The sequence below is a fragment of the Pelmatolapia mariae genome, linkage group LG8 (genome assembly GCF_036321145.2).
Source record: "Pelmatolapia mariae isolate MD_Pm_ZW linkage group LG8, Pm_UMD_F_2, whole genome shotgun sequence".
Classification (NCBI taxonomy): Eukaryota; Metazoa; Chordata; class Actinopteri; order Cichliformes; family Cichlidae; genus Pelmatolapia; species Pelmatolapia mariae.
The window spans coordinates 7,415,126-7,428,500 of record NC_086234.1 but is presented as its reverse complement, the minus strand read 5'-3'; the positions used below and the strand labels follow the sequence as shown (position 1 = coordinate 7,428,500).

At 38.9% G+C, this 13,375-nt stretch overlaps 1 protein-coding gene and 1 non-coding gene across 2 annotated transcripts; both read right to left on the bottom strand.

Moving 5' to 3' along the window:
- Positions 1–271: 271 nt before the first annotated feature.
- On the bottom strand, positions 272–386 carry LOC134633891 (U5 spliceosomal RNA). The gene has a single exon (XR_010094794.1). It is a non-coding gene; the product is annotated as a U5 spliceosomal RNA (small nuclear RNA).
- A 1,567-nt stretch (positions 387–1,953) lies between these two features.
- mfsd13a (major facilitator superfamily domain containing 13A) lies at positions 1,954–12,887 on the bottom strand. Its single transcript, XM_063482652.1, has 9 exons — positions 12,742–12,887; positions 9,983–10,245; positions 8,958–9,037; positions 7,685–8,134; positions 7,474–7,594; positions 6,668–6,764; positions 4,824–4,995; positions 4,026–4,219; positions 1,954–3,024 (listed from the first exon to the last, which is right to left on the bottom strand). Exons 2-9 carry the CDS (start codon positions 10,148–10,150, stop codon positions 2,777–2,779), a joined length of 1,530 nt encoding a protein of 509 aa, XP_063338722.1. The 5' UTR covers positions 10,151–10,245; positions 12,742–12,887; the 3' UTR covers positions 1,954–2,776.
- Positions 12,888–13,375: the final 488 nt, after the last annotated feature.

Genomic DNA, 13,375 nt, shown 5'->3' with positions numbered 1-13,375 from the left:
GCGTCTGGTAAAGACATCTTGGACAGGTGAGGCTTGTAATTATGAGCCATAATTTATATTTTTATTTACAATTTTGTTAGCATTTGTACTAGAGAGAAAATTCAAATGTGCTCCTGAAAGATAAGAATCATTTTCTAAGTTCAAAGCAAGTCAAATTCGGGTATACGGAACTTAATACTACTTACTGACATAGTTCCGTATTAAGTTCATTCAAACTCCGTAGAGCGTTATAACACGAGAAAATCCGCTATATTTCTTTCACAAGCACAGAAGCCCCGCCATAAGCAGAGCATCAAAAAATTAGTTATAACTCATATTGTTCCTCTCCACGGAAATCTTTAGTAAAAGGCGAAAGATTTATACGATCTGAAGAGAAACATGAGTGTACTACCGAATGTAGCAACCCGGGGAGGGGTGCTTTTCCGACATACTCATTACACTCACGGTGTCGTTGAGCTGAACTCAAACATGCATTGTTTGAATATTGTACTTATGGGATCTACTTTAAATAAATATATAAAACATTTTATATATTTAAAAATAATCTATATGAATTGCTTTAGAGCGAAAACGTAGGTTTAAAAGGCGTACTAGGCCCGATGCATGATGGGTAATATTCTATTTCAGGCTAAAATACTGCACTCGGGAAGCTTTGCTAGGTCTTTAACTGATCAGAAACGATACTGTGACTAAATTAAATATTAAGTGATTAAATAAGGAAAATAAGTGCAAAGAATAGGAAAAAAGAGCCGGACAGTTTACGCAGGCGCAACACAATGATAGGATGGGCTTCGGAACGAGAGAAGTCCTTCCTACTACTTCCGTCTTCGCACAGCAAACCCCCCTTTAAGTTAAACGGTTAAAAAACAAAACAAATAGTGTAAGAAACACTTTTAGCGATCAAAATCTTTTTTGTTTGATCCTCCAATGGAGACTCTGGGGTGTTTCCGGCCCTTCCCACCACAAAAATATGAATATACTTTTCTATTTAGTTGTTCATTTGAACCCTAAAGATAATCAATGTTTCAACTGCACTAATTTCAGCTTATGTCCTATGTACATTTCATTTTACGATCATAAATCCTGATTAAGCTCTGCCTGGGTTACTGTTCAAGTATCACACAAGCACAAGAAAATCAGGGGCCCAGTACTTCAGTATGGAAAAAATCCAAGTTTGTCATGGATGGAAAGTAAGTGAATGTACAGTAAGTGAATGGATAGATATAGATGAATAGATTTTTTTTCCTTGAAAGAGAAATAGCTTATACTTCACCAGAACATACAAAAAATTATCCCAAATTCAGGGCGATGTCTTCTTAACAAAGTACAACAAATGAAATCAAATGCACCATATTCAGTAGCTCAGAAATCAAGAAAGGCATTAAGGCATGTCTTTAAACCTGAAATACTTGACCCAGTTATCTTCAAATTAACAGCAGTGACCCTTGCCTGACAGGGCTGTAAATTATTTTCATATGCAAACTTTTTGGTGTATATTTAAACTGCGAATGGTTCGTCATACTGTTAAGGTTTTTATTTCAAGTTTGTTGTGTGGTAAAGAACATAGAATAAGTCCCACTTTAAAATAAAGAGTTTGATTAACTCTCAACACAGAGGTTTATTTGTGGCACTGTCTCACATTCTGTGTAATCATCTGGAAAAAAACAACTGAAAAGTGAACTGAGTGAGTGGCTACTGGCATAATATATAAATACCACTGTTCTGCACATACCAACCTCTGTATATTTTATATATCTTATTTTATTGTTTACTTTATTTCATTTGTAAAACATGTATATACATACTATATACACACTCAAACACACACACGTAGAAAAACATATTTAGTATACACATTCAGTAATGTATATACCTTTACATATTGTACATATATTTATTACTTTTTAGATTAGCCATTTTTATATTTTGCTTGTTTTACGTTATTGTATTTTGCACAACTCTGTTGCTTGTGAAGCTCGCACACAAGAATTTCACTCACATGTACTGTACCAGTGTACCTGCACATGTGATGTGACAATAAAAGTGATTTGATTTGATTTGATTTAATTTCCTTGTTTCAGTTTCCATCACCACTGGACTAAAAGTAAAATGTTAGAAGTACAACAGACGAACGGCAGTGTTGTGCAAATGCATCATCAATACTGACGTATTACAAAATACAGTTCTCAACATCAAAGTGGCATTCTGTGTGAAACATGTACAGCAAAATGATCAACTTGTGTTTTCATGCAGTATCAACAGCACTTTCAACACAACGTACTTAGATTGGAAATTCTTCATCAACTTGTTAATAAAAGTTAGAAATCAGAACCGGAGCTCTGCTGTAAACCTACCCTCCTTTTGCTTTTTCAAACAGGCTGATGGTGCTGACAATTTAAAGATCAGCAAAGACGTTCAGATTGAGCTCAACACCAGAATTACACGTAAAGAGGGCACCCGATCTCTTCTCCCCTTGGTCCAAAAGATTGATTGGTTTTACTGATGTTTTGGTCATCGGTTCAAATATAAATATAGTTTATTATTTTAATATAAAAAGAATAAGGCAGATTTCAACATGTTCATTTCCACATGGATTAGTGAGCTCGCTGTGCATTTTCCACTGTACACAAAGCCACATGATCTGTAAGAGTTTATTGCACAGAAGGCCAAGCTGCAGAAAAAGGGCGGAGCAGCTCATCTTCTTCTAAGACATTATCAAAAGGGACTGTAAAAGCTAATGACGTAAAAGTGTCCATGTGCAACTTCGCCCAACAGTTCAAATGGCCTTGACATCGATAAGGTGGCCTTGCTGGGCCCCCTGCCGCAGGGCTTTGATCCCTTGCAGCTTGCGGCCATGAAGCGTGAAGCGAGACCAGGCCACCAGCTGGAGCAGGGCACAGGTGATAGGCACAAACACCAACATGTAGAAGCAGCCCAGGCGTAGAGGCGGATTCCCTGAGCTGGAGGCGACGTGAGACCCAGAAACTGAGTCCTTGACAGAATCTCTCTCAAAAATATCATAACCTGGGGACGACAAAATTAATCACATTAAATTTGACTCTTTTTTCCTGAAGCCATACTTAAATATGAAAACTGTAAGAGTTAATGAGGATCCTATTGATGAAAGAAACTAAAGTAAAGCTAGTGAGGCAAAACAAAAACGTGTCACTAGGATATATTTTAAGAGCACGACTGGCATAACGCGATGCTTGTCTAACAGGTTATATCTGGGGAAACTGGTTTGTTAGCCTTAAAAAACGCATCCAAAGAGGAAGTGAGCAGAGACCATAGAAAAGTCAGTAAAATCCAGCTAGGATGGATGAATTCATGCAAAGCTGGTGTCGCAATTTTCCTAACTTTGAGGCAAATGACTGATAAGTACGTGGCTTGGACTGCTCTGGATACACCCCCTTTGGCTTAGACTATTTTTCCTATCAGCAGAAACAACTACACTGACTCTGTCCAGTTAAACAACCTCATCTAAGTCTTAGTAAGAAGTTAAATATACATGTTTACAATGTTTTTTTTTCTTCTTAAAATTACATTAAATTATTGTTGGCTGCTGGGTCACTTGTGCTGACCGTCCACGAATTGCCAAACAATTAATGCAAAGTTAAATAAGTCTGCAAAACAAGTGTAAAACAGGCTGATTTTTTTCCCTATCCTGTTCAGGTTCTAGAAAACTAGATTTAAAAAATGAGATTACAAAGGCCTGTTTAATCAGGTAAACGCCAAAGATTTGATGAATGGCTTTTTTGTTTTGTTTGTCATTTGCAAGATAAACTAACCACAAAACAGCAATTTGTGTCATTTGTCTAGTTCAACTTGTTGTGCAAGTCACACACATGGATTTTAACTCTAGTTGAACCCTCAAAACTTTATCAACACACATATCAACAGAGTGTGTGAGCCTGTAGTAATTTGTGTCAGCTTCATGGGAAACACACATGAATGCAGCGCCTTGGAGCAAGCTTGGAAAAACCCGTGTCCTCATGAGGTCCAAGGCTGAGAGTTTCTGTTTGTACCTGTGTAAACACAGAGCAGCCATGTGCCAATGAGTGGGGCGAATGTCTGCCCGGGCTTGGTCATCAAGGCAACCATGCCGAAGAGGAGAGCAGAGGCGGCTTGCTGACGTCGGTTTACCACAAAGTCCTCATCCACCAGATCAGAAATCACCAGTTTCAGGAGTTTGCATGTCCCCTCGGTGAACACGCGGTTACTAGAAGATGGAGACGTAATGTTACAGCGTGGAAACATCAGCTGTAATACAGGTTATCATGCAAAAAGCCTTTGTTCAGAGCAGTCAGAGCATGCTAAGGTGTGTCCGAGTATGAAAAACAGTGTATGAAATACAGTAACAACTTCATCGCTTTTAGCTGGAAAGTTTTAGTGAGCTTCACCCACAAGCTTAACCACTTTACCACAGCTGTGACTAAAATTATCAGTGAGCTATGAGAGCACTCAAATGCTGTTGATAGCTATAAGAACAGCAAGACCACTAATAGGCTAAAAACTGCATGAAAATCAATCGCTTGTGGCATTAAAATGTTATATGTGTACATGGGACTATACAGATAACACAAATATTACAATTACAGTTAAGAGTAGACCAATTTCAGAATTGTGGCTAATCTCTAGAGACAGCATTTATAAACCCCCCCCCCCCAAAAAAAAAAGGTCTCTGCAAATGGCATGCACAAAGGAATTCTGGGTTTCTGTATGCAGCTTTGAAAATGATAAACTGTTACAAACAAGTACAAAAAGAACCAGCCAAACTGCCACACATCCATGAAGCGTGTGCAGATGTGTGTGCACGGCCATACCTAGCAATGAAGACACACAGCAGATAAATGTGGTCAGCCCCTGCTAGCAGAATAGCCACACTAAGTCCCAGTTTGAGCATAAATAGCCAGTGGATAACCTGGTAAACCCCGTAACGCTGGCACAGTGTCAGGAAATACAAGTTGTTCAGGTGTGGGGCAATATAAGAGATTCCTGTGTGGAGCAGAAGCAGAGCCGCGTTAAAAATTAAAACTAGAAAACAGCAGAAAAATAATTTGAGAGAAAGCGAGTGGAAAGCCAAAAAACCCAAAACAATACAAATGAGTAAAAATCTTGCAATTCATTCAAATGTTCTGGTGCTACACATAAGTACAAAAAATGTGTGATAGCTTTTATTGTCATGTCTCAGATTTGGAATCACTTGCCTGAAGAGATCAGGCTTGCAGAATTAGTAACCACCTTTGAATGCAAAGTCTGTTAAATTTCTGGGACATCAGCTTGTCTAGTTAGAAGCATAAACCGCTGTGAAACAATTTCAACTGCTTGGTTGCAAATTAAATTGGCAACAGGTCCACCAAAGATATGCCTCTCCAGACCATCACTGACCCACTGCCAAACTGATCATGCTGGTTGATGCTGCAAGCAGCATGACATTCGCCAAGCCTCTTTCATACCGTCTGGCCCTCATGCCACCCTCATGGAGTCAGTTCCTGAGAGTCTGATCAGAAACACGCAAATGAGTAGTTCACTGAATGTCATTCTACACGGTTCCTCATGTTCTTTCTTGATCAAAAGAGCAGATGCTGGCTTGTCTACTGGGTTGATGCCTGCCCAGTTCTCCTCATATAACAACCCATCTCCTGCTACCTCCTGCACACTATCGTACAGTTAGTATTGTATAGTTATAATTATAGTATTGTATAGTATTGTTAGTTAGTAATTAGTACCTTTTTATCCCTTAATTTTACCAAAACTTAGCATGTTATTTATTTTTAAATCCTAGTTTTATATCTCTTGGAGATATATCTTTTATATACTTATAAATGCACCATGGGGAGCTTGGGGTGAAACAGCATTTCGGACAATAAAGCTCTTGAATCTTGAACTTGACACAGCAAACCTGATGTGCATGTGCCATCCTAGAGGAGCCAGACTCTGTGTGCAAGCTAAATGAGCTGCAGGTACCATCACATGCTAACTGAAGTGACAAAGACACCGGGAAAAGCAAAACTGGAGAAAAATCAGTCACCATATCAGGAAAGAGCACTCCTCTGTGGCCACAAGGTGCAAAATCATTCCCTTTGTGGGGTTGTTGCCTTGTTTTTGACTCTCCAGGACACATGTACTCACTAGAGTTCGAATCCAAGCAGGTGAAATAGATTCACAGTGGTTCATGCTTTCTACCTAGACAGATGAATTTCCCAGAAGTTTAACTAACTTTGAGTGACACTATGAAGATCAAGTGCTCACTTCATTCTTTTCAAATGAGTTTCTTCTTTCATATATATATATTTTTTAATAGATCAACCACTTATTTTCTGTGACTTTTATTTAGTCCTCTTTCGGCATTTGCTTTTCTGTCAAAGCAATCTGCAAACTATTTTTTTAAAGGTGCTATATAAATAAAGGTTAATTATATATTTTAATATACCACTACTCATGGTTTAAAAGTATACATTGCAGTGTGTTTTTCAAGCATTTTGTCCTCACATAACAGGGTTAAACATTAAAATAACTTCTTTATTTTAATATTCCTATTGGTAACTTCCTATTCACTAAAATTTAAGTCACTATATCAAATATATAATTTCTTATCTCTCGCTGTGCAAAGCATCCATTACAAACACTTGTGTAAATCATTTACTGCATCTCAACTGGATCTTACCAAGTAAAATTGAACCTGTAGAGGCAGAGATGTTGTCAGATAAGAGATGTTCTAAGAAAAGAGGGAAGAAGTTGCTGTTGAAGTGGCAGTGAAACACCTGCAAACAGAAGCAGAAGTGACAGATAAACTAAGATGATTATTTTATTCTAAATTAAAAGTACTTTGTTACTTGGAGCTGTAGCAGTTTTCTTTAATTAAACACCAAGAAAACAAATGAAACGATTTCTGATTTTAGTGTGAGCAGAAAAACCACAAATATTTAGCTAATAATATTAACTATGAAAGTTCAACAAGTGTCATTTACAAGAAGGGCTGCACTTCATGCGGAAAGACAAACACTGGTTCGTTCCTACCGTTCATTTGTGGAGGGCAGTCTAACCTTTATCTTGCATTGTCTATCGTTAATAACAAGAACAAAGTCACTAAGACTGTAAATGTTTGTACTAAGACTGCACGTCAAAAACAAACATGGGCTCACACGGCTTTAAGACTTTTAAAGGCTGACCAACCCTCAGTGATGTTTTGCATCTTCCCTGTGGTAAACATGAGTTACCACGAACAGGATGGAGGCTCCACCTCTACATCTTTCTGGTGCCAGGTGATCACTTTTACTTTCTAGATGTGTGTTGCTTTTATACTGTATTGATGTTATGTTATGTTGTTAAGATGTATAATAAATGTGAATACTCCTACTTGCCCTAGAGCTATTGATTAGGGATTGGATAACTGATAACAAGCACTAAATTACTGATTCCACATCATCCAGATCTACTTTTTTCCCCACTTGGTGATTTTTAGTTTCTCACCTGAATCAGGTTCATCGACACGAACCACATGAAGTTCCTGTGTCTGGAGAGCTGCTTGAGATACTGTCCAATAGTGACAGGTTTTTCCGGGTGGTTAAGTGGAGCATGGCCAACGTTTAGTCTGTGATAACAGACACACACGAAAAGATGTGAGAAAGGAGAAAACACAGTATGAAAATTTCTCATATTATTCACACTTTTAAATTCTTACTCTTTGAGTGCTGATGCATCATCTTGTTTTGGATGGATTTCCTTTATAAAACGGCGCTGGAGTATTCGAGACACTAAGAAAAACCCCAAGACGGAAAAAGCTGCCAGAGTTACACAGAAGATACGGAAGGAGTAAAAGTCCTCTTTATCCCAGAAAGAGTAGGACAGAAAGACGGAGAAAGACCCCAGAGCGCTGAACACCGAGCAGTGAAAGTTGAGGCGTGTGCGATCGGTGGCAGATACAGCGAGGTCCGCCAATAGGGCGCTGTGGTGGAGATCCACCATAGTGAGAAAGCCATCGTAGAGACACAGGCACAGCAGGAACTGCAGGCCTGGACTGGCCCATGCCACCCAGAAGGCCAGGAAGGACAGAGCGAAGAGAGGACCATTTGTGGCGAGGGCCTTCAGACGCTTCAGCACCACCTCTGGATTTGTGATCTGAGAGCCGGCTCTGGGTGGAAAAACAAAACACATAACAAATCTTTAGACACGTTTTGTGATAATTAACCAACTTCCCTGGTACAGACAGACAGGTTATTGCAGACAGTCCCGTATATCATGATGTCAAGCAGTGGAGAAATTCTTAAAATGAAAAAGGGAAAAAGTGCGTATCTCTGACATAAAAAAACGTGTAGTTGTATTAAATGTAACAAACTTCAACAGAATGATGTGACCAGCTTTATAACATCACCGCCTTAGAACAACACAGAGAAGGTTTGCTTAGTGATATAACAATGTAAACACAGAAAGCAGACAAATGTTTGACAAAGTGCTCTGATGGCGTCAAACACTTGGGTGTGTATGAGTGTCTAAGAGATACTTGGGCGGTATGGGTGGGAAGTGAGAAGCGATCAGAGTCTGAATGAAGATTATATCTGGAATTTCAAGATCATTCTACAAAGATGACTTTATGTTGTTGAATCAGGAGTATCTCTCCAAGTTCGAGGCAAGTAGATGAACTGTGCTGACACATAACAAGAACTATGAGGTGTCTCCTCAGAGGAAAAAACGTCTCTTTTTCGAAAGAAGATGTGCAACCGATAAAAATATCCCAGAAAGAACTGAACCCTATTGCACAACATTAGTGTCTCTTCCAAATGACATAAATGACCTTTTTTTTTGAATATCTATCGTGTGTGGTCACGTCCACATTTTTAAAGCCTGTGCAAACAGTTAACTTGTTTTTCTGCAGTCTTTTACACATTCATAAACAAATATTTACAACTGTGTTTGTTCCACAAAAAGTAGAAGAAAGTAAAGATGCAGATACTCACTGAGGAGAGCTGAGAAAGGCGCGGTCACTCAGCCAGCCGAAGAGAGGGTCATTCAGACTGTTCCAGATAAGGAAGACAGTCTTTGGAGCAGCAGAAAAATAATGTTAAATGAAAATCAGTGGATGATGTCGCATACAGGATTACCATTAATCTTAAATTGGTTCCAATATAGAATCTGTTCTTCTGTGTAGTTTCAACCTTATTGTTTTGCCATAATGTATTTTGTTTCATTTAATTTAACTATTTGCTTTTATTTATGCTTTTGTCTTATTGGTTTTATTTGGTGTTACAGCAGCACAAGACAATTTGTTGTGTCCACTGACAGTAAAAAAGACAGATGTAGCCACCATGATGTCATCCATTGGTTTGTGGAGTCCTGTTATGAAACCTGAAGCTTTTCACTATCTAAGAAGTGGATCTGGCTGTGATACTGCTGGATGTTCACTGGTTAACGACTTTTCAATCACATGTTGTTAGCCAAGTCTTCAGCTTACTCTGGATAATCCTCTTTTCTGACAACAAAAATGGCCAAAACATACAATTTTGGATTTCATTTTGTATTCAGTCTGACCTGAAATGAGTGACTGAGCCCATAAACTCATCAGGAAAGTGTTCATAGAGTTACGGGGCAATGGTGCTTTTCCCATAAACTTCTATAGGACTGAAAGTTATTTTGCAACCACCCTGGTAGCATTAATATTAAATACAGGTTTAAGGCCATGTTGTTTTCCTTTTTAGACCCAGAAGCTACTATCTGTAAAAGAAAGATCCATTTTGCACTGTCCAATTTTAGTCTCATGAAGAGCTGACAGACTTTAAGATGAATAAGTTGTATTTCATAATGAAGATTTCTGTTTTTCTGGTACAAAAAAAGGTAATTAAATAACAAAAGCAAAATGATGAGCACACTCTCAGCGACACTGGACTGGTAAATTAGAGTTGGATTTCTAATCTGAATTAAACATCCAAATTTAAATCACATGTTTAATCTCAGAATCACAGTTTTGGGCATTCTTTAGACTCACCTCTCCCACCCAGAAGGAGATTTTGTCGATCTTGTAGATGGAGACAAACGTCTCCACATAGTAGAGCAGGAACACATTGTGCAGGATGGATGTAAACAGAGCCAAAGAGCCATAGAGCAGCGCAGTAGAGAGGACACCTTGCCAGCAACCCCAGACCCTCCTGCCCATTCTTCTTTCTCAGTCTCTCTGCTCCGTCTTTCTTTTGTGCCGAACAGCAGTCATTTCACAGCCTGGCCGCCCCAGGGTTACCACCTCATCATAACCTGCAAAAAATAAAACAAACAAACCACACAGCACAAGTAAATGCATTTAGATTTGATAAAAACATACAACAGATAAACTGTATTAGCTCATAACGTCGCATTTTTGAGCATTACCAGAAATTGCACTGCACCTTTTTAACAGTTAAATCCCAGCTGAGCACACCAAAATAATATTAACATTCCCGTCTCTGTCTCCCCACAGAGTCTGAGCAGACCAGAAAAAAGTGCTGTTTTCAAAGCAATGGTGCACTAGGTACTCATTAAAGTTAGAGGAAAGGAACAGTGTACCACAACCTAACTATGAGCACACGCCCAGCCGACTGAGAGTAATACTACTTCTCCCAGCCAAATATGACCACTCCTTTGAAAACTCCATCTCACTTACCTCATAAAAAGCTGACCAAAAGAACAAAGTAAACATTTCAGGATGAGTGTTTTCACTGCTGTGTTGCCCTTGGGTGTCATATTCAAAACTGAAGTGTTGCACTGTTTATGCTATTATAATTACAAAAAACTTTCAGAAAAAAAGAAAGATTAGCTTGAAAAGGAAGCATAATGAGCTTCTTTCATCAATGCAGATATATATAGACCTTAATACAGACTTTGCATTTACATGCAAATTTACTGTAGGTCTTAGGGGATTTTCTTTTTGGCCACCTTGTGGGTATCAGTGCATCCAAATCGCTGTATACAATCTACATACAGTCACACCCATATTTCTAAATAAATTAACATGAGGTATAGTGGAAAACTCAGTGGTGTTTTTCTAAGAAAGAAGCCTGTACAGTTCAAATAGACCATATGTTGAAGGTTCATGGATAGAGTGAAAGGGGAGAGCCTTCTTACACCAATATGTAATAAGGATGTCACAGGTAGGGACAGGAGTAAAACTGGTGAAATGCTGTGGAGGTTATGTCTTGGGGATGAATTTCAGCTTGAGGTTTTGGAGATCTTGTTGAAATTAAAGGATTTATGCACACAGGAAAGTACATATATTGGTCTACCGTGCAATATCATCTGGAATGCACTTTTTTGACAACAGCTTCATTTTTCCAAATGACAATGATCCTAAATACACTCCCAGTGTAGTAAACACATACCTGGATAAAAAAAGAACACAATGGAACACCATCAGTCACGGACCGGGATCAACATTTCCCATTTTTATGGAAATATATGAAGAAATGAGGGACTGCTACAGCACTGCAGTTTAAAGATGTGTTAAAATATTCTAAGACAGCCTCCTTTATTTGTTCATAAAAACAGTCTGAGGAATTTCTCAATGTGTTTGTAGACTACAAACAAATTCAGTACCTTCACGCACACCTTGTGAATGAGGTCCAGAGTTTCCATGTTACACCCCCTTGTGAATTACTGTCTTTCAATACAGTGAATGCAAATCCTTCGTTGGCTGTTCTATTCTCATGTCCCGAGTGCATTCTCATAAGCAGCACCCCAGGGAGAAGAATTTGCTTAGAAATACCAGTAAGCACCTCTCACTTCATGCCTGACTGCCACAAGCTCAAACTTGCACTGATCACATCCTGTCACGTCTTCAGTGGGGAGAAAAAAGTAATAGTTAAAAAAAAACAACAAACCAAGGCGATATGATACTTTCTATCAGTGTACTGTCTAGGTACAACCAAGATAAGTGGGGCAACCTCAGTGGAGTGTAACAAAGAGCTCCCTATCAGATCCAAGCAGGTAAAAGCGGGATATCTTTCAGCTGGATGTGCCATATCACATCTTTAACACTTATGCATCTTACCAAAACAAAAGTGGTGTACTTTGCAGCAGATGATAGTGCCTGACAACATCTACAAATATCCCATTCATGTCCTCTCAGGCACGGCATATTTACCAACTGTTTTCTCCCCACCTGCAGGGGAGCCCACCTGTTGTGTTTACAGGACATCACAGATGTTTTTTAAAATAGATTACACCGCAATTTCACCTCACACTGCACAGACAATCATTATAAACAGACTTTACAACGGTGTTATAATGGTTAGGTTAAACTGCACACAATATCTTCCTCATGTGACAAACACGTATTCAAACACTTTTATAGCCTCCCGAGCTAGTAAAGAAACTACAAAATGAAGAGGAAATAAGCCCACTGTTAAGTCACTAGTAGTGACTTAACTTCTTCTGCTAAATATACGACAGACACAGAAAAGGCGGCGTTGCTGCTCTAAAAAAGAAAGAGAAAAAGACATTTAACTTAATATCAGTAGCTTATTAGCTCATTCACAAGCTCGGCTCTCGATTGAACTCGCTCATATTACAAGTAGTAACGCACATGTGTAGCAGCTGATCGATTAAGAGCAATATTGGAATAAGCTCTTATCTGCGCGTTAAACGTCCAGCTAATCGATAGCGCTAGCATTAGCTAGCTGGTTAATAATAACCTTGTCGAGCTGCCAAGCAGGAAATTAACATATTAAGAACTGGCTTCAAGTGTATTCACGACAGAGTACAGACCGGGTTACGTACCGTTAAAAAAGGTGTTAATCGAAGAGAATAAAGCGTGTTTGGCTCCGTGGGAGGTTAACGTGTTGGCTCAGCAGCTGTGTCTCAGTCCCAGACAGAGAGAACGTCATGACAACAGTCCGTACTCACACCGGTGACGACTGCGCCGGGTTTGTGAAAGGGTTTCCCAGCACTGGAAGCACACTGATAAGAGCTGCAGCGCCACCCAGCGGCACAACGACCAGATGCACTTATGAAACGTTCAGGGACATGGAGCAAGCATTGAAGCTAACTTTGGATTCCAGTATAACTTGCAACGAGTTAAATAAAACTGGCCCAAAAGTTTGTTGGGACCAAAGCAGCTGTTTTGATGGCATGATTTTTTTTTAAATGTAGTATTTAGACATATCATACATCAATACACGGGCACAGAATAGAATAGAAGTAATTACAAAAAATATATATAATTTCACAGAAACCTTTAAAGTATCTGATATTAAATTGAAAATGAAGCAGTCAAAGCTTCTTCACTTAAAAAACAAACAAACACATTATTGTTATTATTATGTATTGTTATTATAAGGATTACATCTTAAATATCCAACACACCTGTTGTTGTCTCCTTCCTATCTGTCTGTTTCCCTGAAGAGCTCCTCCT